We start from the raw sequence: 22,349 nt of genomic DNA, 5'->3' as shown, positions 1-22,349 counted from the left end.
GAAAAAGTGTAATTTTATGTTGAGATTGTTTGGGAAGTTATTTGTTTTGTATTATTTTGGGGTAAAGAAAGAAAAAGTCTCAAACTAAGTTATATTTATAAATAATTTTCTTGTGCCGGAATTCATTATTTAAATTTTGTTTGGGTAAGGGATAAGGAAGAAAATTAAATTTTAAAAATAAGTCATTAATGAAAATCAATTTTCACTCAAGTAACCAAAGTATACTACGAACACAAATTCTGATACGACATTGCCAAAAAGAAAACTATTGGATCCACGGCCATATATGTAAAGACTATATAAACTGAAACTAGAATCTACGCAGACATGCAAAAAAAACCCTCGACGGTTGATTTGGGTTTGGGCTAACTAATCCCATCATAGTAAGAACTTTGATTTAGTAGAAAACTATATGTATTTGAACTAAAAATGGATCAATCTGTTTAATTAGGCTTCTCAGGCATCGTCGGCGGCATTTTGCGGAGGGCTGCCTGCGAGCCAACCCCATACGCCACCTGATCCTTGCCTCTGCTTTGCATTTAAGGCTTGTTCGGATGCAGCTTTCTGTCGTTGCAGGAGTTCGAGTTCCTTTTGTAGTGTTTCTATAGTCTGAAGCTTTTGTCGCAGTTCCGCAACATCAACCTGCTCATTGAAGAGTATTATAAAGACAATTAGAGGCTTTCACCCTACAACAACCAAAGGTCGGTACTTTGGAGGCATACTATCGAAAAAGTTGAGCAATATTTTGAATTCATCCGATATGCGTCATTACGTAATTGTGAACCTTAACTGCATTTTAAGTTCTCGTTTAAAAACATCAGACAATGGAAGCATTAAAGGAAATCAGAGTTCGAATGGCCCATTCAATGAGGAAACAGATAAAAAGGTATACCGTAAGCGATGACATTGTTATCTGGATCTAAATGTTATATACCTCTAATTTGAAACATCTTGATTGCTCGGCAGCAAGGTGACCACGTACGGATTGGAGCTCCTAAAATATAGATGGAATGCAGTGAGAAAGAAAATGTCTAAGCTTGTAGGCACCACTGTCTTCAGACTTGCATATGAAACGATGAACTAACTACATGACCAGACATCACATAAATAAATAAAAAATTACCTTGTACAGGTCCATGTTTCGAGTTTCAGCTTCAGTTAGTTCTTCCTTCAGCCGGAGAGATTGCAATTTCTCCTTGTTGAGTGATGATTCTAGTTCTTCCTTCTCCGCCTTGAGCGCTGCTGTAATGCGCTGACTAGTCTCCTCACATTTGAATTTCTGCATATACTTTAGTGGGAAAGACAAATTGACAATCAAGACACCTTAAAACTTCAATACTTCTTAATTATTGAACCATAACTGGTAAAAGATGTTATTGCATGTAGATTGTAAATAAACTAACTATTTGCTTATAAGTTTCGCCACATTGGGACATGATAAAAGCAAATTTCTGATGTTACTTCTGAAAGTTATGAACTACACTAGATCCACCATATTACATACCATGGGCTCCGGATCATTGTTATCCATAACAATTTCTCGTATTTTCCTTCCTGACCAACTTCAAGCTCAGATTCCAAATCTCTGGTAGGATTTGTGGCATTATGCACAGCAGAAACACTGTTGGGAATAGGGGACTCCATGATCTTTGATTGCAAAGTAGACTTATGACTGGGCTTAAGAACATTAACCTGGAAGAAAAACAAATGATCAAATATAATCGAAACGACCAAGCAGTATAATAAAGTGGGAAAATTGTCTACCTCGTTGTTATAACGCCCATTATATCCTCCAAAAGATACAAGTATATCTTCCCCATTGATGGATCCTACAACCAGACTTGGGCCCTAAAATAGGAGACAATTAAATGACAATTTCGCAACTCCCATCATTGAAACTGGATGTTATCTCTTGTTTATAGTGTAACATCATATACTGCTAAGACATGCATTACATACAACTAAATAAATGAAAGAAAAGAAGCTATATTACATGCCTATTGCAAAAGAGCAATAAACATATGATGAAACAATCTAGGAGAGGTTAGCCACATGCGTAGCATTTTACAGGCTACAAGCATTTGTAAAAATGTAAAATACCTCACTAGCAAGAGGAACACGCCCTTCAACTGATGTGACAACTGACCAAACAAGGGTTGACATGTTAAGGACAACAGTTTCTGATGCACCTGCAAGATGAGAATAGGGCAATCAATTAAGAATAAGGAGAAGTAACGATAACAACTTTTCCATGCAAATTAACAGATCCAACTAAGCTTTTTCTTATTTTAACATGTGACGGAGGCATTTTACAATCCATTGACACTAAAAGTACGCATGGCCTGGAAAAGTCATCCAAGGAACAATAATGATCTTCTATTTGATTTGAAGACATTTACCGCTTTTATTGTCTCCACCACCAACAATAAACCAGTTCTCCCCAATAGTCACACCTGCATGACCAGCCCTAGGAGTTGGTATCTCCCCTTGTTGTGTGGGCCTCGACCATTCCATCTACAGATCCAAATATATAAAAGATCAATATACTACTTCCTCAATCACATGCAAAGAAAGTGAGCAGTAGTTATCTTACCGCTTGCAAATCTAGGACATGCAATTCATTGAAGCATGTTGCATGTGAACCCCCACCAAAAATAAGAAGATAACGCTCTGCATGTACAGCAGCAGCATGATCAGACCGGGGTGATGGAGGTACCCCCCTGCATGACAACGAAGATAAATGAATATTAAGATTTACTGAGTAATATAAATTTCAAACGACACTTCCAATCTATAAAATAATAGGGTATAGGAGACTACTCAAAATAAAAGTGCAGTATCAGGATTCTATCATGCTGGATTTCACTTCATACATGTAGACAGTACTCTTGTAAACAGGTTAGATTTATTATACCAACCTTGTAGAAACTAAGCTCAAATCTAATACTAGAACGGTTTGAATTCAAGCACGTGCAATACCACAACTTCAAATCAGATTCATAAAACATTTCTTTTGGAAATCTAACTTTTAAGTTCTTAACCGAAATGAAGCAGACCACATTATGAATGATCACAAGCTAATCTTATGAACCAAAATCAGAATCTTAGCTGGTACGATAAGTGAACTTTAATTAGGTCAAGACTAAAAATGGATCCTGCCATTTTTTCTGTGCAACAAGACCCTAGTTCAAAGCCAACTTTTGGGAATTGGAAGGCAGCAAATGTGAATTCAATTAAATTTTAATGTTAAATGCTATAGGATCAGTTGCACATCTTTAACAAAGAATTCAGACATCCAAAAACAGGTGTGGAGGGATATTGCATCAATAAAATTGCCAAAAAAATTATCTTACACAGCATCAAAATCATCCCAGGTCATGGTTTCTAGGTCAAGTATATGTAGATCATTCAAGAGAGTTCGCTTTGCATCCTGTCCACCAAATATCACTAGTGTTGATTCAACAAGGGTCACAGATTGACCTCCGCGAGAGACCTGCAAGGCAAATTGGACACATTGGGAAAGAAAAATACACAAAAATCAAAGAAGCTAGTGTGGGAAAAGAGTGGGACACAAGCTTATATAAGCACACATGCAATCTACATTTTGCTTCACAAGTTCTGTTCCCAGACTTTGTTGAATCATACCAAGATGCTGATAAGGTTTCAATAAAGCTTTGTCCAGCAATCAACACTAGGATATATTTGGATTTCAGCATTTTAGATAGCATATTCAATTGCGCAAGAAAGGTTAAAGCAAGCAGCCACCATTTGCCGCTATCAGAGATATTGATCTAATTCTTTGTGAAGAGCACAGCAGACCATTACTGTAATTGTCCAGTTGATACAAGGGTAGAAAGGCAGTTGAGAGAAAGAACAGATACCGGTGCTTTCCCATAAGTCTTCAATATTGACCATGAACCAGTTTGTGGATCAAATGCCTTCACTGTCATAAGAATACAGAACAACAGAATAAGACATCAAGAGAAACAAAAAGAACAGCTGAGTACTAATTTTTTTTAAAATTGATGTAAAGGGCAGAAACAAGTACCCTGGATAGTTTCAGAAGGATCCTTTGTGTGGCCAGCAATTGACAGAAGCTTGTTCTCCCAAGTGATCTATGGGGAAAATAGATGGGGCAGAGAAAGAGAGAGATGGTTAGATGATATAACTGCAGTCTGTAGAAAGATAACCATAACAAATACAAGAACTTTATGCATACAGATTCTAAAGAATTGTGCATTTATCATTAGAGAATTTCACTATTGAGAAACCAAAGGAAAATAGAAAAGAAACTCAGTTCTCTACTAACCAATGAATGACCAGCACATGGGGTTACATTTACGGGAGATGGTGATTCCACTGACTTAGATCCAATATTAGCTTCAACCTTTGACCAAGTCCAACTTCTCAAATCTAGAACCTGTATCAATCCTCACATTAGGGGGAAACCTATCATGTATGGTTGAACTGATACATGACTATGCTATCAGATTAGAATTTCCAGCAATGGGCTGGAAAGTGAGAGTTGCAATTTAGTAATATTTCATTTCAGGTAAAAAAATAAATTAAAAAAAACATACAAACAATAAAATGAATTGTATTAAGGATTCGGGATATTACAAAGGTAACTTGTGGCATAAAGCATGTGTGTTGCATGTTGAAGTAAATAATTTACTTACATTAAGGTCACTCAGGTAGCGACCATTGTGGTTTCCACCATATATACATCTTATCCTGAACAACTGCCGCTCCATGCTAACAAATAAGATTAAGGATTCTTTAGATAAGGAAAAAGGAAAGAAGAAAGAAAGAACTGGTCTTTAAAAGATAGAGATGCCAATACCTCATATCGGGCTTTAGGACGTTGACCAGTTATTGGAGGTGAAACCCATTGATCATATATGACAACTGAACCAAGGCCTTCTGATACAACATCTTTGTCCTGAGCTTCCATCAGGTTTCCAATTTCAGCAGAAACGGTCTTTGTCTCCGCAAAGGAATTCCCATTCTCAATGAAAGGCTCAACATTTGAATTATTCTATGACCACACAAACAAGTTGAGAAGGAAAAAGTGAGTACAGAGAACAACAAGGCTAAATACAAGCATCTCGCGGTAAGCAACTTGGCTTCACTCATTCAAATTTTAAGTAGATGCAGATAGAAAAATTATGAGGAAACCAACTTCTTCAAAACTTGAGAACAAGATCAGGAACAGAATTACATGCCCTTGAAAGGGTAGTCAAAGAACCAAAACAGGGAAAATGTTAAATCACATAACCAAAATTGTGTAAATAACAGCTTGCTCACATTCATCGGTACGTCTTTAATAGGCTCAACAGAGTTAGATACCCTTGAATACCATCCTGGATCTTCTTCCTGAACAAGAAATCAAAGAACAAGGAGTAAAAGACAAAATAATTATATTAAGCTAACTGGAACTCATCAAAACAAACAAAAGAAAAACAGAAAATGTTATTGGCTTTTACCTCCAATATTTTCACAAAGAGACGCATAGCTTCTGTAGAAGCCATGTTTCCAAGCTGCTGCCAGCTGTATAAAGATTGAAAAGCTTTACTATAAGAATAATTATCAAAAAGGACGAAAATATTATCCATCTGAATTCTGAAGTAATATATTAGTATCAGCCATGTAAATCCTTGTGCGCATGTATAAAAGCATGCATATATGGCACAGAAAGTTGGACCAATCAAGGCTAAATAATATAAACTAACAAAGAAATACTTCACCATTCTTTTTCCACAAGAATTGAGCAATATCAACCATGCAGAACAGGGCTGCAATTCCTACTAAAAGAATCCAACCCATATAAGTAATTGATACCAATATGTGACCTACCCATTCACATCTCAATATATCAACTTTATTATCTTCAGCATTGCTATTAAACAAATATCATAACACTACCACCCTAAGCATATCAAAGCAAGCTAAAAAAGCAGAGTATAAACACGAAATGCAAACAGATAAGAAATTATCCCAGTTAGAGTGCAAACAACAAGAAGCACCAGAACGGTAATACACAACAGTAAATGAGCATGTAGACCTTTTCCATTTGCCTTGCTCGACGGGACTCCAAGAACTAGGTTTTGGAACATTACAAGGACCTACAGTAGCCTGTAAATCACATATTCACATTATAAAGCAGAAAGTTAGTATACTAATGAAAGATGAAGTTCCAAATTCAAATGATGAATAAATACGTATTTGATCATCTGAGAAACTAAATTTCGAATTGCCTTAAATTTAGTGAAAAACCAGATCTACCTAAATTACACTTCAAAAGACCAAACCAACACATGAATTAAATTAAAAAACCAAAAAAGAAATATAATATGAATAAAATTGAAAAACAAAAAAGCAATCTAACACATGAAATCCTTGGCTGGAATAAGATAAACATGTCATTGCTCAAAATCCTCAAAATCAAATCCACGTCATTTGATAGATAAACGTTAGTTTCCTAATTCAAATGATAAATAAATACGTATTCTATGATCAGAATGACCAAAATTCGAATCTGACTTAAATTCAGTATAAAACCCAATCAACCTAAATTATACTTCAAAAGTCCAAAACAACATCATACAAACTATAAAAAAAAGCCTTTCAGAAGAAAAAACTATAAAAGAAGAGGCGAGGTAACATAAAAAATCCTTAGCTGAAAGAAAATAAACACGCATTGCTAGAAATTGCAGAAGCAAATCCCTTTGCTATGGAGCAGACAGAAAACGTATTCAATTGATAAACATGAGGTTACTAATTCAAATGATAAAACTACGTATCAGATTATCCGAGAGACCAAAACTCGAATTGCCTTAAATTCGGTGTACAGTTAGATCTAGCTAAATTACAACACAAATTAAAAAATTGAAATCCTAATCTGAAATAAGATGAACATGACATTGCTCGAAATGAAGCAAGCAAGATCCGATGAAAATTGATAGAGAGGAAGGAGAAAGGATAAATCACCTGCTGGTATAAGGCGTAGAGGATCAAAGAGACTTCGTTGGAGAACTTGGAGGTGATGTCTTTGTTAGCGGAATTGGGAGATCCGTCGAATCCAGCAAAAGAAGCCGCCGCGTAGAACCGGTCAGGGTAGGCGAGGCCAGTGCTTGTCCTCGCCATCGTCGCCATTTTCTCTTTTGCTTTTTTTCCCTCTTTGTTGTTTGTTCTTCCTGCAGATTTAGATTTGTTCTAAGATTTATATCTGTATTAGATTTGAGGCCGGAGAAATGCTTCTTTTTTTCCGGTATAAAAAGAGATGCTATAAGGTAGTTTTTAAGGCGGAGTTTTTTGTTGTGGCAGTTGGCCTGTTTGGTTTGGAAGAATGGATCTCTCACTCTCGACTCTCAACTCCGGTCTTGTAAAAGAAGGGAAATTTCACTTGTATCCCTTGAAATTTCTTTCTTTCTTCAAATTAGTATGAGAATTTGTTTTTTAGTCCAATTTGGTACTTATAGATTTTTATAATTAATTATTACCTATAAAACAAAAATATTTGTATATTATAAAATTTCAAAATCATTGGAATTCGTATAAGTTAGTCCGATCTAAACGGATTTAATTTGAATAATTTTAAAAAATAATTTCAAATATCTAATTGAACAAGAAATACAAATACCAAATTGAATCAAAAAGTAAAATTTAAGTAGCAATTTGAATCAATAAACCAAATTTAAGTACTTAGTTTTTGGTCAAATAAAATTTTAAGTCCTTATAAATTTAAATATTAGTTAAATTAAAATGTGACTCTAATTTTAAGGTTTAAATACTCAATAGATCCTTGTTTCTTTGTAGTTATTCCATTTTGATCATTTTGACTATTTATACAACCAATTGCCCAAGGCATCATATTGCAGAACCTCAACAGCCTTTGTTAGAAGGAAAAAAGAATACAAGCCAAGCAGAAAGTTCCATATCAAGAGGTGAGATTAAATGAGTTAGCGATTCTATAGAACACCGGCTTCAACTCCAGCCATGCCGATTCCGCAGCTTGAGCATTCAGGGTGAATAGCCTACCCCCACGAGCACAACAAACGGCGACGTTTTGCCGGTTGAACGAGGGGCTTTCGACCTTGAACTCCAGCTCGTAGTTCTTCACATTCTTGTTAGGATCCTCTCTGACCCTTGATTCGATCAAGGTCCCTTTCACGTCGGAGCGTTGCCCTGTTACGGTCCGAACCACAGCTTCTCCCACCTCTTTCGGCCCTCCAAATGTTTCAATTCTAAGTCAAAAGAAAACAACCAAATTATATCAAACTAAAGTTAAGGGATTACATTGCAAATTTTAGCATAATAAAGAGATTAAACCACAACTATACCATAGAACTGATGTAGTAGTACTCACGAGAAGTCTAAGGGGACCGGTGAAACAATGACACTAACATTGAGCTTACCACTTGAACCAGGCGGACCGTATGCGACAATCGGCTCGTTCACATTCTTCCGGGGACGGTTGCCGGATTTCGGACTGTTGGTGGGGAGCGGATCAAGTGATCTCTCTAGTTTCTCAGCTGCTCTATATAGCAGCCTTTGATCTCCAACCCAATTAGCCGGATATATAAACTCTGCAGCGTTGAACTCAAGGAATAAGTTACTTGAGGAATAAGTCAGGTCGTATATCGAACGTACTAACCGAATCCTTCGTTGTTTTCGATACGCCGGCCGTATCCTCGGATCGGATAAAGCACATCCAGCTTCAAACTCCGACCGCCCTCCGGTACCAACCCCAGTAGGAAACTCGTTATGCCACCGAAATTCGCGCCCACAGCTACCAGAGAAGCCGAACCGACGCCGAAAAGCAAGCGGCGGTTGAATGTGGCGGCGAGCGGCGCGAATTCCTCGGCCGGAGACTTCCCCGCCCTCGTTTTCACATCTCGGAAAGTCTCCTTTGGGCCGTTGTTGGATGATTGTGTCGTGTAAATTCGGGTCCGAGAGTCGCATTTACAGGCATGAATTTACTGCTGCAATGCCATTTAGTATTGAGGGTCCAATCTGGACGCTTAGATATGCTACTTTGTCCGAGTGTTTCAGCTGTGAGAGTGAAGCGTTTGTGCATACGAATAGCGTATCGATTGCTTGAATGTGCTATCAGGTTTCTGTGGCTATGTTTTATTTGGTTTCTTCAGGTGCTCAGAGCCACAAATGTGCGATAGGGCTAATTGTTTTAATTTTGGGCCTCTTTTGATCGTTTACTTTTAGGTTTGATATTTGGGCTTCATGGGTACTATACGGGCATGCATGGTTGTTTTAATTTATTTATATTAAACCATTTATTTAAAATTTGAAAGAGTTTAAATAAAGTTATCAGGTTCAAACAAAAAGAAGGGTTCCTTTAAATTATGAGTTGGGACTTGGGACTGCACTCCTGCTTCAACATTTAAAACTCAACCCAACCAGATTTTTATGTTTATAAATCTATTAAAAATAACATATGGGTCAATTTTAAATTAGACCTCATAATTTTTAGTTTATTTTAGTTTCGTCCCTATTTTTTTGTAGTTCATTATATGTTATCCCCTTGAGCTGGTATCCTAGTTATGTACTTGTATCTATTACTCATTTATTTTAATATATTATGACCCAGTCGAAAACAATCTTGAGTTTATCATTTATCAATACATAGTATAAATTTAGATAATATTTGAGATTCATATTTCGAGTTGAACTTGAACAAGCATAAAATAAATAAAATAATTGCTTACATCATTTAGCCCAATAAAGAGAATGGCTTTTTGATTTAGCCCAATAAAGATAATGGCTTTTTTATTTAGTCCATTAGGACAAGTCAAAATTTATTTTGAGATTTATGGCGTGCGAGTTCTAAAAAAATATTTTTTATTAAAATTTATCACATCGAAGTTACAAGTTAGAATAAAAAAAATTTATTGGAACTCATCACCTCGACATGACGAATTTTATATCACTGTAGAAAATGTCGTAGATACCAAAATAAATTTTAACTTGCGCTAATGGGCTAAATAAAAAAACATAAAAAACCCATATACCTTAGTAATTTTGCCTACATCTTTAGCCGAAGTTTAGGGATGACAGTGAGATAAGAGATGTCAAATTTATCATTGTTCTTTCGTTGACATGCTTTGCCTCTATCGTTAATTTTCTTTTAGTAATTATTTACTTTAATAATTGTCTTTATTTTAAAAATTTATCAGTGTTCATCTCATATGAATTTTTTATGTTGTTAATGTTCTCAAAAATATTTTTAGATCTATCGAGATCGAAGGGAAGATACCCAATATATTTAGAAAAAAAAAACCTTAGAAATCCATCGGTGTAATGCATAACATCTTGCCCTTTAGCGAGAATATTTAGATTTATCTCAAACATTAATCCATGGCTACAATTACAAGAATATACTTCAAAAAGAGAAGTGATAAAAGAAGTTAAAGGCAAAGGGGAGATAGCTAAGCTCTCTACTTCTATTTTTAAACTTTCCACATTGGTTTCTCCAACACTGCATGTTGCTGAAAATGACTCAACCCTAGAACCCTACCTTCCCCAATTCCTCCCAACTGATCCAAATCTTGTTGTTGCTGCTGCTGATGATGCTGTTTCTCAAGTACATTCGTCGGTCTCGATCCCCCAATCCCTAAGAAATCAACAGTCATCATATCAGCACTGAAACCTGATAAACCAAAACTACTTGCATTGTTTTGCTCGAAAATCCCGGAAAAAATTTGATCAATCCCTCCATTTGCATTGAAAAAATCCGATTGATTGTTGTTATCCCGAGTTTGCATTGAAACAAACGATGGTGGTGCCATGGTACTTGTGGTGACCAAACTTTGGTTAATCAACGGAGTGTTGAGGCTGCTGCTACTTGCGGTTGCACCCATTTGAGCTGCTTTCTGCAACAATGCAGTGGCGGACACGGAGGCCGAGCCGGAAAAGAGGTGACCGCTGTTTCCGTCAAATAACCTCGTCAACGGAAGATTGCCGGGTTTCACTCCACCGAACAGGCTTCCGTGACCGTTTGAAAACATGGTCCCCGCCATGTTTAACGGCTGCAAAGAGCTTTTAGTGTCATTGCCGAATGGATCTGATATGTTGGGATTGTTATTGATGGGAATTGCAGGTATGAGTTGATCAGCGGCAGCGGCAATAACTTGGCCTTGTAGATTTGTCGGTCCACTGTTTGGTACTACAAGTTCTTGGCTTGCTTTGTTGTTTTCTTCGGTTAGGGCATCACAAAAAGCTCTATGCGTTATAAAACTGTCCCTTCTGCAAAATAAAATAAAATAAAATGTTTTGGTTAATCAATTTATCACTTAACATTAAGATTATAGACGAGAACCATGGTTAAGACCTTGAACATTGACTAACATTATTGATGTGATGAGATCATCATTATTAAAATAACAATTCTATGGGTCAAACAAAGACTTTAACTCTTTAAGCTTCATATTCAACACCCCAAAATACAATATTATATGTTGAACCAATCTAAATGATATGAAGCATATATATATATATATATATATATATACCTGGAGAAAATGGTGCCACAGTCACATTTGTATTCCTTTGTGCCACAGGTCTTCGAATGAGCTTTCCAATCAGATTGCACGGCATATTTCTTCGAACACTTATCGCATTTCCATTTCTTCTCGCCATGTTTTCGACAGAAATGTTTCTTGATCCCCGTGAGATCGCCTAGTGCTCGAGCCGGGTTGTGGTGTACGCACGAAGGCTCCGGGCAAACGTAAACCCTTTTCCGAATCTCAGTTGTGGTTCTTTGCTTCAGCTTCCATGGCAGATTATGGCCCCGACGATGGAGCTGAAGGTTCTGATCTCTTTGGAACCCTTTGTTGCAGATTTCACACACGAATCGATTCGTGGCTAGAAGTGACTTTGGTGATAAAGCAATCACTTCTGCATTTGGATCTGCACATCAAAGAAAAGAAACCATGCAAGCCACTATGATTTCAGTCACTTTGGGTTACTTTTTTACCTTTAAACAATTGAAACCAAAAGAAAGGAAAGAACAAAAGAGTGAGAAATAAGTAGGGTTGTAAATGAGACTATATATACCAATTATTCGAGTTTCTTTGATCAAAATTCAAGCAACACTTGAATATAATAGATTTTACTTGAGTTCGAACTTAATTCGAGTTATTAAGGAGTCAAAATGAACTATTTGACCCGATTAGAAAAGTTGACGAGTAACTTGAAAAAATAATATATTAAAATTTTAATATATCATTCACTTTGGGCATGAGGGAGTGAAATTTGACTAAAAAATAAAATTTTTGACCTGATTTAACGTTAAAAAACTCGACTTGATTTAACTCGAAAAAATTCAAATTTGATTTGAGATATAAAATGAAACTCAAATAACTCAAAAATTTTAGTCATGAGTGGATTAGTGTTCAAGTTTAAGTCGAGTATCTAAACTCTGTACGATATATATGTATATTATATAGCTATAAAAACTGTTTAAATTGAAATCAAATAGTACTATAACCTAATAAATATTTACAATTAAGTTTAAATGTAAACTTGAATAACTTGAATTTCATAAATTCAACTCGACTCAAAAAAATTTAAATAAAATTTGAGTTATAAGATAGTATTCATCAACTCTATCAACTCAAAAAAAATTAATTTAAATCTACTTCGAATACTCACCTCTTTACCATTAAATAGTTTTAAGCAAAAGAAATGAAAGAACAAAAGGGAGAGCAACTAGGGTAAGCCAAACTGTTTATACTGCAATGATTGTGATACTCAACCAATAATTGAAACCCTTTTCCTTTGCACAGCATAAAGAATGAAAACTTCAATAATTCAACCCAGATCTGTTCTTAAAAAAACTAATATTTTTTCCCGAGAAAAAGTACTAAGATCTTGTTCATAACAAGACCAGCTTAAAAAATGTTTTCCTTTTTGTGTTTGATCCAAAAACTTTCCAAATCCAGCAAGTAAAAGCCAACAAAAACAACTTGAATTGTTTCATCTGCTTAATTATATTCTGATAACTTATCAGTAAAACATTTTACCAAACAAAACACATGAATCATTCCTCCATTCCCAAGATCTTCAAACCCTTTTTCCGATAACTTACCAGGAGTGCCCGGGAGGCTCCGTTTCTTCTTCGCAGGCGGAGGCACCGTGTGCGGTTGGTCTTTCGGAGCAGTCGAGGCGTTGCTGTTAGTCGGAAGCAAAGAGTTGGAGCCATGGAAGCTGTGTTGAGCTTCAGAGGAGAAGCCGTTACCTTCATCAACTTTGATATTTGACATTGAAACAGAAGGAAGAAAAAAACAAAAATAAATAAATAAAGCTTTTGTTTTTCTTCCCAAATCAGGCTCTCTTTCTTCTTTCTTTTGTATTATTCCTAGTTCTGGGTGCTCATCACACACCAGGAATTTTAATTATTTGTTTATATTAATGAAGAGTAAAACAAAAAGCTGGGGATTTTTGTTGTAGCTAAAGGAAGACAAGAACCATGAATTTCTGCTTTCTTCTACCTGTAGATAAGTGAATAACATATATATGAAGCCAACCCAACCATCTTTGGCTAGAGTCTATTATTAATATTACTACTAGGTGCTGCTTGTATATATTTATTTTCAAGACTTTTGACTAATGCTATAAGAAATTGCCCTAGTGTTTTTTTGGTGGGGTGGGGTTATAATAAATTGTTCTTATCCCAAAAATTTTAATTTTTTTTGGAGTTAGTTACCCTATATTAGTTTATCATTTCAAATCTACTCCATGCATTACCACTCCTTTTAAAGGCATATTGTGATTTGAATTTTATTTGTTTTGGTTCGAAAAAGTTATAGTAAGATTCGTTTGATGAAGAAATAAATTAGAAGAAAATTAAATATATGTGATGAATGTGAAATCTAACAGTGTGATGCAGTTTAGCGAAATTAGGATTTATGTGAGATTCATTAATTGGTCGAATGGTTGATGATGTTCATGTTGTCCCACTTTATGTGGTTTGAATTCTGACATTTATCTTAAAAATATAATATGTCTCTACTTAATAAAAAATATTTATTTTTTTTACAAATATATATATAAATAATATTCTACAATCTGAAGTATTTTTGTGAAATCTTCTTGTATTTATCGCCAATATAATAAAATTTATATTCATGATTTTTATTGTTTAATTCTTTATGTAAGTTTAGTGTTTTTGGTTATAATATTGTTTATTTAATTGTTGATTTATCGTATAAATCTAAAAAACACAAGCAGTAAAGCAGTAAAAATTATTATTTAAGTTATCTAGTAGTGAACAAGATTTCATCCTTTTGAGGATTCGGATCATAAAATTAACAATGTGACGTGTGAATTTATTTAATATAACGATATTTATTTTTATAATCTTTCATTTGTCTTTATTTGAATAACATACTCATAATCTCACTAAGAATTTTAACTACTACTCTAGTGATTATTTTGATGTATAAAATACTCAATATATAATAAAATAAATAAATGTGTACAATTTGTATTAAATGTAATAATTAGCAATTAATTTTATGAATTTTAATATATTGAAAATAATTATGTAATATGATAGCTTTTTTATTATATAAAAATATTTACCAGTTTCATTAATAAAAGCTTTTAATTGAATTACTGCACATTACTGAAAAGAGTATTTTTATGAGCTTTGTTACGATAAAAGAAAAAAATTAACAGAGTTGATTATACGATAATATCAGTTTATAATTTTGTTTAACTATTGATAGTGCATATATAATTACTTAAATCCAAAATTTATAGAAAAACTACATTTTTTTTCCATTGAAGACGTTTGATAGGTTTATTAAAGGTATAATGTCAAAAATATCCCCCAACGTTTACTAAAATTGTCATTTTGTTTCCTATTCTATTTTTTTTGAAGTATTTTAGCTTCTAACATTTTATTTTAGAGTAAAAAAACTCATAATATTTGTCAAAATAATCACTTTTTCTCTTATTTTTTTTCTAGAATATTTTAACCCTCAATATTTCATTTTAGGGTAAAAACTCATAATATTTGTCAAAATAATCACTTTGTCTCTTATTCTTTTTTTAAGAGTATTTTAGCCCTCAATATTTTATTTTAGGTTAAAAATATTTCTATTTTAGAATGTTAATCATGTGTTAACTAATAGTTTCCATCTATATGGAGAACTTTTTACCTCAAAATAAAACGTTAGGACCAAAATACTCATAAAAAAAATATAGACTAAAATAATTATTTTAATAAATATTATACGTTATTTTTGGCATTATGACTTTATTAAGCAGTACTTCATAGACATTGGGGGCCACTATAGAGATTTTTACTTGTTAAAGATCCAATACAACTACACAAGCTATTTTATTTCAAACGATGCTGGCGGACGACAGCTTCAAGTTGAAGACTTCGTCGTTTTCCAGCGACAATTTTACAAAAGCAATTTTATTCCTGAAAAGCCCCTGCATTTGACCGAAAACCACGAGACCGACACTGAACTCGCAGCCGCCGTGAGCGAGTGAAGTGACGAAAATAGCCTCATCTCGGTTCACGGGTGCACTGATCGAATCCTTATCGAAAAGGACCCGACAATGGTACAAAAATTCTCAACCTTCACGTGCACCTAGGGCATAGGGTTTTTCCTAGGTGCCAGATCTCACAAGGGTGTTCTACATATTTTGATGAAAAGTAGGGGTAATTATGTAATTTAAGAGTCTGTCGAATGATGATGGGATGGTGATGTGTCATACGTGGTTGTAAGAATTTTTTTTATAAATTGGCAATTTTTTAAAATTAAGGTAAAATAAACGAGAGGGACATTACAATATTTTTATTATTTATTACTCCTAATTTATACTTAAATTGCGCTGCACGACAAAAAGGGTCTGCAAAGATTCTCAATCGTCATTTTCGACACAAAACCTGGGAAAATGTTTTGGTTTATTTGATTAAAATATTATTAAAAAATATTTTCTAAATTAATATCTATTACATATTAATATATTAATTTTTATAAGTAATATATTTTTATGTCCGTTACAGAGTCATATGTGATGTTTATAGTTATTTTTTTCAGTAATAATAATTTTAAGGAACAAATTTATATTTTTTTATAAATTACTAATGTATTAATGTTGATGAAAATTATTAATTTAATGAATGGAGAGTTGAAATCCATTAGTTAGCATGGTATCATTGAAAGTGGAATGTCCGGTCACAGTGCATGAAAGTGAAAGTAGAATTGTACTTTTAAAGACAGAATCTGAGGGTGTTGGATCGACAAGCATAAGAATCTAACTCATACATAATATAAATACACATAAACATACTATGAAAAAAGAAAGACAAAAGTGGAAAGCTCGTAAGCTCTGTCACTTTCCTTAAGCTTCCTATTTCCATGCAAATGTAGCAATATGGATCTCCTTTTTGTTACAGTAAACAAGATATAAAGTGTTGGTAATGTTAAAAAGCATAGTCATCATCCCGGGTGAAAACTTAAAAATAAATCGTTATAAAACGAGAGTATATTCTAGTAATTTAAATAATTAGTTTAATACACATTAATAAGTTATAGAAAAACAATTAAATTTTGTCAAATGTTATTTTCATCGTTTTATTAAGAAAACACCTTAAATATAATTAAGGGAATAAAAAAATAGTCGTGGGTATGATATGGAACTTGATTTTGAATAATAAATTAAAAAATAAAGAACATTGTATTGTTTTAGTGTTAGATTGATATTAGAGAAAACTGAGAGTAAAAGAATTGGTAAAATGAAGAATGATATTTGAAGAAAAGATATGATTACATTTAATTCAAAACAAAATGAGTTAATAAGAGAAATGGAGAAAGGGATGCAATCGCTTAGACTGCTATTCCTATTAATCGACTCTGGTTAAAAGAGCATAAAGCATGTAATCTTATATAGAGAAGAGCTGTCGTCGTTCAGCCGACTCGATTTGTGTTCGTGTAGCGCATATGTATAGACATGAAATTTTTAATCACAATTATAATTGTGGTTGATTGTCTAGATCTGAAATTACTGCGACTCTAATCCATATAAGATCAATCTTAATTTCGACTGTTACAACGGTTGTTATAGCATTTGATGATACAACTATTTTTACTGTAACATTATAGTTTTAACTACAGTTGTCAGTTTACAACTGTTGAGTTCAACTTATAAATACTAAATTTTCAGTATTTTTAAATTATTCCAAAATATGATTTCTCTCTCAATGTTTTGTGTATTTTTCAAAGTTCCTTGATTCTTCTCGAGTTCCTTCGTAAGAGAAGAGCAATACTACTATAGTACACTCTAAATTTTAGGTGTATGATTTTTGGAGACCGTGTTAATTTTAGAGTACATTGTTCAATGCAACGATTATAATAATCGGACGAATTTATTTCTAAAACAGTAGTTCTTCACGACATAATTATTCATTTCTTTGTTCGTTTTTTTTTGTCCAGAGAATGTAAATGACAGATTTTATAATAATTTTACCGACATAAAGTAATAAAAAAAATCTCTATGTAGAGTAATAATCATACATTTGTAGGCCAATTCACCGTACGTAACAGTTAAAACTTGAAATCATGCATTTGCATGGATGAAGAAGGTTGACGGGACTCGTCTGCATGGCTATACAAATTTTGTAGGCAATTATATATCATGCGAAAACCCTAATAATATTATTTACTTTTATTAGTTTCGGATTATTATAATAAGATAGTATATACTCGAAAGACTCTTAATTATTTGATAATAAAGCTAAAATATATTATAGACGTCGTGCTCAAATTCAAAACTTCTATAGATAATAACCACCTTTTAATCACCCATGTCATTTGATTCGTGCCCTTAATAATATATATAAATGTATATTTATGTTATTAATTATTAGTTGTCATGCAACTAATAATAGTTGCATAATGCATTGTAAGTTGACAACAATAATGGTTCATAGTTGGCACTAATAATGATTGAAAAGTGACATGGTAAAATTATATATTTTAGTCATTGTATTTTAGGATATTTACAAAATTAGTCCTTCAGCTTCAACTATAAATACCCTAGCTCATTTAGCTTCAAAATCATCCCAAAACATTCTAGCTTTCTTCCAATACTAGAGAGAATTTAGAGAGTTTCTTGAGAGTTGTTTTTTTATCAAGAGAGAATTATCATTGTTTTCTCCTTGGTAGATCGAGAGAGGTTGTAATTCCGATTTTCTCATAGTGAAATTCTTCTACCGTTGCCCGTGGTTTTTACTCTATATTATTTAGGGGTTTTCCACGTAAATTTTGTGTATTCTTTATCTTCATTTTTATTTTCTCAAATTATCAGTTACGATTTTGCTCTATTCGATAGCCGTCTTCCGCAACAATTGGTATCAGAGCTAGATTAGAGTGTGTAATATCTGTTTATTGTCTTTGTGGTTGCCACCAAAAGATGGATCCTCCAACATAAGAAAGTAAGAAGTTATTACCCATTCTTTAAAGGTTCTAGAGAACTATTCACAATAGTGAAATAGTGGGAGCTATCCGTAAAAGAAGCTATGACAATAAAATATGATATTGAAAAATTCAATGGGAGAAATTTTTCATTGTGAAAATTGAATATAAAGGTCATCTTGAGGAAAGACGGTTGTCTAGCAGCTATTAGTGAAAGACCGGTAGATTTCACAGATGACAACAAATGGATCGAAATGGACGGGAATGCTATGGCAAACTTTCATCTAGCATTAACAGATGAAGTATTGTCAAGCATCGATGAGAAGAAGACAACTAAGGAGATATGAGATCATCTCACCAAATTGTACGAGGCCACATCGTTACATAATAAAATTTTCCTTAAGAGGAAATTGTACACTCTCCGGATGCCGGAATCTACTTCAGTAACGGAGCACTTAAACACGCTGAACACTTTATTTTCTCAGCTTACATCTTTAAGATGTACAATAGGAGAACAAGAACATGCTGATCTTCTACTTCAAAGTCTACCTGATTCGTATGATCAACTCATTATCAACTTGACAAACAGTAATATCACCAGTCTAGTCTTCGATGACGTTGCAGATGCTGTTCTACAAGAAGAAAATCGGAGCAAGAATAAGGAAGACAGACAAGTAAATCTGCAACAAGCAGAAGCGTTGACAACGATGAGAGAGAGATCAACAGAACGTGACCAAAGCAGTAATCACAAACATGGTAGATCAAAATCGAGAAGCAAGAAGAATTTAAAGTGCTACAACTGTGGAAAGAATGGTCATTTGAAGAAGGATTGTTGGAGTCTAAATAAAAACTCCAATTTACAAGGCAATACCGCAAACATTTCAGATGATGGAGATGCTCTATGTTGTGAAGCGTCAACCACCGTGGAAGGTAGAAAAATATTTGCAGATATATGGCTCATTGATTTGGGAGAAAAATATCACATGACCTCAAGAAGAGAATGGTTCCATCATTATGAACCTATCTCAGGAGGATCTGTGTATAGTTGCAATGATCATGCCTTAGAGATCATTAGCGTGAGAACCATTAAATTGAAGATGTATGATAGAACAATTAAAGTTGTTCGAGATGTGCGGCACGTGAAAGGTCTGAAGAAAAATTTATTATCCTACGGATTGTTGGATAATAATGCAAGCAAGATTGAAACACAAAAAGGAATCATGAAGGTGTTCCGTGGAGCGCTTGTGGTGATGAAAGACGAAAACATAACAACAAACTTGTACATGCTGAAGGGAGAGGCTTTGCTAGAAGCAGAAGTCTCTGTTGCCTCATGTAGTTCATATTCTGTAATGCTATGACATCAGAAACTTGGACACATGTCAGAACAAGGAATGAAAGTCCTTCTGGAGCAAAAGCTACTTCTAGGCTTAACAAAGGTAACATTTCCTTTGTGTGAGCATTGCATAACAAGTAAGCAACACCGATTGAAATTCAACAAATCAAATTCTAGAGGCAAAAGTGTTCTAGAATTGGTTCACTCTGACGTATGGCAAGCACTAGTTACATCCCTAGGCGGAGCAAAATACTTTGTCTCATTTATTAATGACTACTCCAGGAGATGTTGGGTGTACCCTATTAAGAAGAAGTCAGACGTGTTTTTAACTTTCAAAAACTTCAAGGCGCTAGTGGAACTTGATTCTGGAAATAAGATCAAGTGTTTCAGAACAGATAATGAAAGAGAATACACAAGTGAAGAATTTGATGACTTTTGCAGGAAAAAAGGCATCAAAAGACAGTTCACAGTGGTGAACACTCCTTAACAAAATGGAGTGGCAGAACGGATGAACAGAACCTTGTTAGAAAGAACAAGAGCAATGTTGAGGGATGCAAACCTAGAAAAATCATTCTGGGCAGAAGCAGTCAATACCGCATGTTATTTGGTGAATCGAGCTCCATCAACTGCAATAGAGTTGAAGACACCAATGGAGACGTGGACTGGTAAACTAGCTGATTATTCAAACCTCCATATTTTGGAAGTATAGTGTACGTGATGTACAACTCCCAAGAAATCTCAAAACTGGATCTAAAATCCAGGAAATGCAAATTCTTGGGGTATGCTGATGGTGTAAACGGGTATCGCTTGTGGGATCTCACTGCCCGCAAAGTGATCATCAACAGAGATGTTATCTTTGTAGAAGATAAACTAAAAAAGAAAAGAAGAAGATGGTAGCGTTGAAAAGTCAGAGACTACACAGATACATGTGGAAAAAGATGTTGAACAAGGAGATTCTTCTGAAGCAGAATCAGTACATGATGAACAAGAACCAGAGAGTTCTGAAGCTCCAACAACTCGTCAATCAGATAGTGTGAGAAGACGTCCCAATTGGCACTCAGATTATGTTATAGAAGGAAATATTACATACTGCCTTTTAACAGAGGACGGTGAGCCATCAACATACCAGGAGGCAATAAACAGCTCAGATGCTTCACTATGGATGATGGCGATGCAAAAAGAAATTGAAGCCCTTCATAAAAATAATACATGAGACCTTGTGCCACTACCACAAGGAAGGAAGCCAATTGGTAACAAATGGGTCTTCAAAATCAAGCGAAATGATGACGATCAAGTGGAGAGGTATCGTACAAGACTGGTGGTCAAAGGATATTCTAAAAAAATGTATTGATTTCAATGAAATATTTTCTCCTATGGTTCGACTAACAACAGTTCGAGTAGTCTTGGCAATGTATGCTATATTGAACTTACATCTAGAGCAGCTAGATGTTAAAACAACTTTTCTTCATGAAAATCTTGAAGAAGAGATTTATATGCTCCAACATGAATGTTTTGAAGAAAAAGAAAAGAAGAACTTGGTTTGTAGGTTGAACAAATCTCTGTACGATCTAAAGCAGGCGCCGAGGTGTTGGTATAAGAGATTTGATTCCTTCATTATGTGCCTTGGATACAACAGACTTAATGCAGACCCTTGCGCTTATTTCAAGAGGTCTGGTGATAACGATTTTGTTATATTGTTGTTGTATGTGGATGACATGTTGGTTACAGACCCAACAAAGATCATATTGAAGAATTGAAGGCACAACTGGCTAGGGAATTTGAAATGAAGGACTTGGGATCAGCGAACAAGATTTTGGGGATGCAAATTCACTGAGACAAAAGTAATAGGAAGATTTGGCTTTCACAAAAGAATTACTTGAAGAAGATATTATCACGATTCAACATGCAAGATTGTAAGTCAAATTCTACCCCTCTTCCTATTAACTTCAAATTATCCTCCAATATGAGTCCTAGCAGTGAAGAAAGAGGATGGAGATGTCTCGAGTACCGTATGCATCAGCAGTGAGAAGTTTAATGTTCGCTATGATATGCACAATACCAGACATTGCACAAGCAGTGAGAGTGGTTAGTCGGTACATGCCGAATCAGGCAAAGAATATTGGAATACAGTAAAGAGGACATGAGATACATCAAAGGGACCTCAAATGTTGCATTATGTTATGGAGGATCAAACTTACTTATCAATGAGTATGTCGATACTGACTATGCAGGGGATTTGTATAAAAGCAAATCTACAACAGGATATGTGTTCAAAGTTGCTGATGGATTTGTAAGCTGAGTTTCTAAGTTGCAGTCAGTTGTGTTACATCCACAATAGAGGCAGAATATGTAGTAGCTACACAAGCCAGTAAAGAAGCAATTTGGTTGAAGATGCTATTGGAGGAACTTGGGCACAATCAAGAGTATGTCTCTCTGTTTTGTGACAGTCAAAGCGTCTTATATTTAGCAAGGAATCCAGCAATTCATTCAAGGACAAAGCACATACGAGTTCAGTACCATTTCATTTGTGAAAAGGTAGAAGAAATGACGATATATATGCAGAA

The 22,349-nt window shown here is 34.5% G+C and overlaps 2 protein-coding genes and 1 pseudogene across 2 annotated transcripts; all 3 read right to left on the bottom strand.

Annotated features, from left to right (window-relative positions):
* Positions 1-194: 194 nt before the first annotated feature.
* On the bottom strand, positions 195-7,353 carry LOC120163334 (acyl-CoA-binding domain-containing protein 4-like). The gene is given in 20 exon segments (XM_039173304.1): positions 195-642; positions 935-994; positions 1,124-1,279; positions 1,505-1,545; positions 1,548-1,692; positions 1,765-1,848; positions 2,101-2,189; positions 2,400-2,514; positions 2,594-2,720; positions 3,354-3,493; positions 3,882-3,943; positions 4,049-4,115; positions 4,310-4,420; positions 4,680-4,722; positions 4,724-4,755; positions 4,844-5,038; positions 5,308-5,376; positions 5,487-5,550; positions 6,065-6,135; positions 6,991-7,353. Coding segments are annotated over 20 exon segments (2,022 nt in total). The 5' UTR covers positions 7,156-7,353; the 3' UTR covers positions 195-456.
* Positions 7,354-7,916: 563 nt separating this feature from the next.
* LOC120163308 lies at positions 7,917-9,011 on the bottom strand (annotated as a pseudogene).
* A 1,452-nt stretch (positions 9,012-10,463) lies between these two features.
* Positions 10,464-20,677, bottom strand: LOC120163307 (zinc finger protein GAI-ASSOCIATED FACTOR 1-like). The gene is made up of 4 exons (XM_039173276.1): positions 20,650-20,677; positions 13,106-13,297; positions 11,529-11,925; positions 10,464-11,262 (listed from the first exon to the last, which is right to left on the bottom strand). The coding sequence occupies exons 2-4, from the start codon at positions 13,278-13,280 to the stop codon at positions 10,467-10,469; spliced, it is 1,368 nt and encodes a 455-aa protein (XP_039029207.1). The 5' UTR covers positions 13,281-13,297; positions 20,650-20,677; the 3' UTR covers positions 10,464-10,466.
* Positions 20,678-22,349: the final 1,672 nt, after the last annotated feature.

The sequence above is a fragment of the Hibiscus syriacus genome, unplaced genomic scaffold (genome assembly GCF_006381635.1).
Source record: "Hibiscus syriacus cultivar Baekdansim isolate YM2019G1 unplaced genomic scaffold, ASM638163v2 tig00111440_pilon, whole genome shotgun sequence".
NCBI classification, from domain to species: Eukaryota; Viridiplantae; Streptophyta; class Magnoliopsida; order Malvales; family Malvaceae; genus Hibiscus; species Hibiscus syriacus.
The sequence above is the reverse complement of the archived record's forward strand: the minus strand, read 5'-3'. Positions and strand labels throughout refer to the sequence as shown.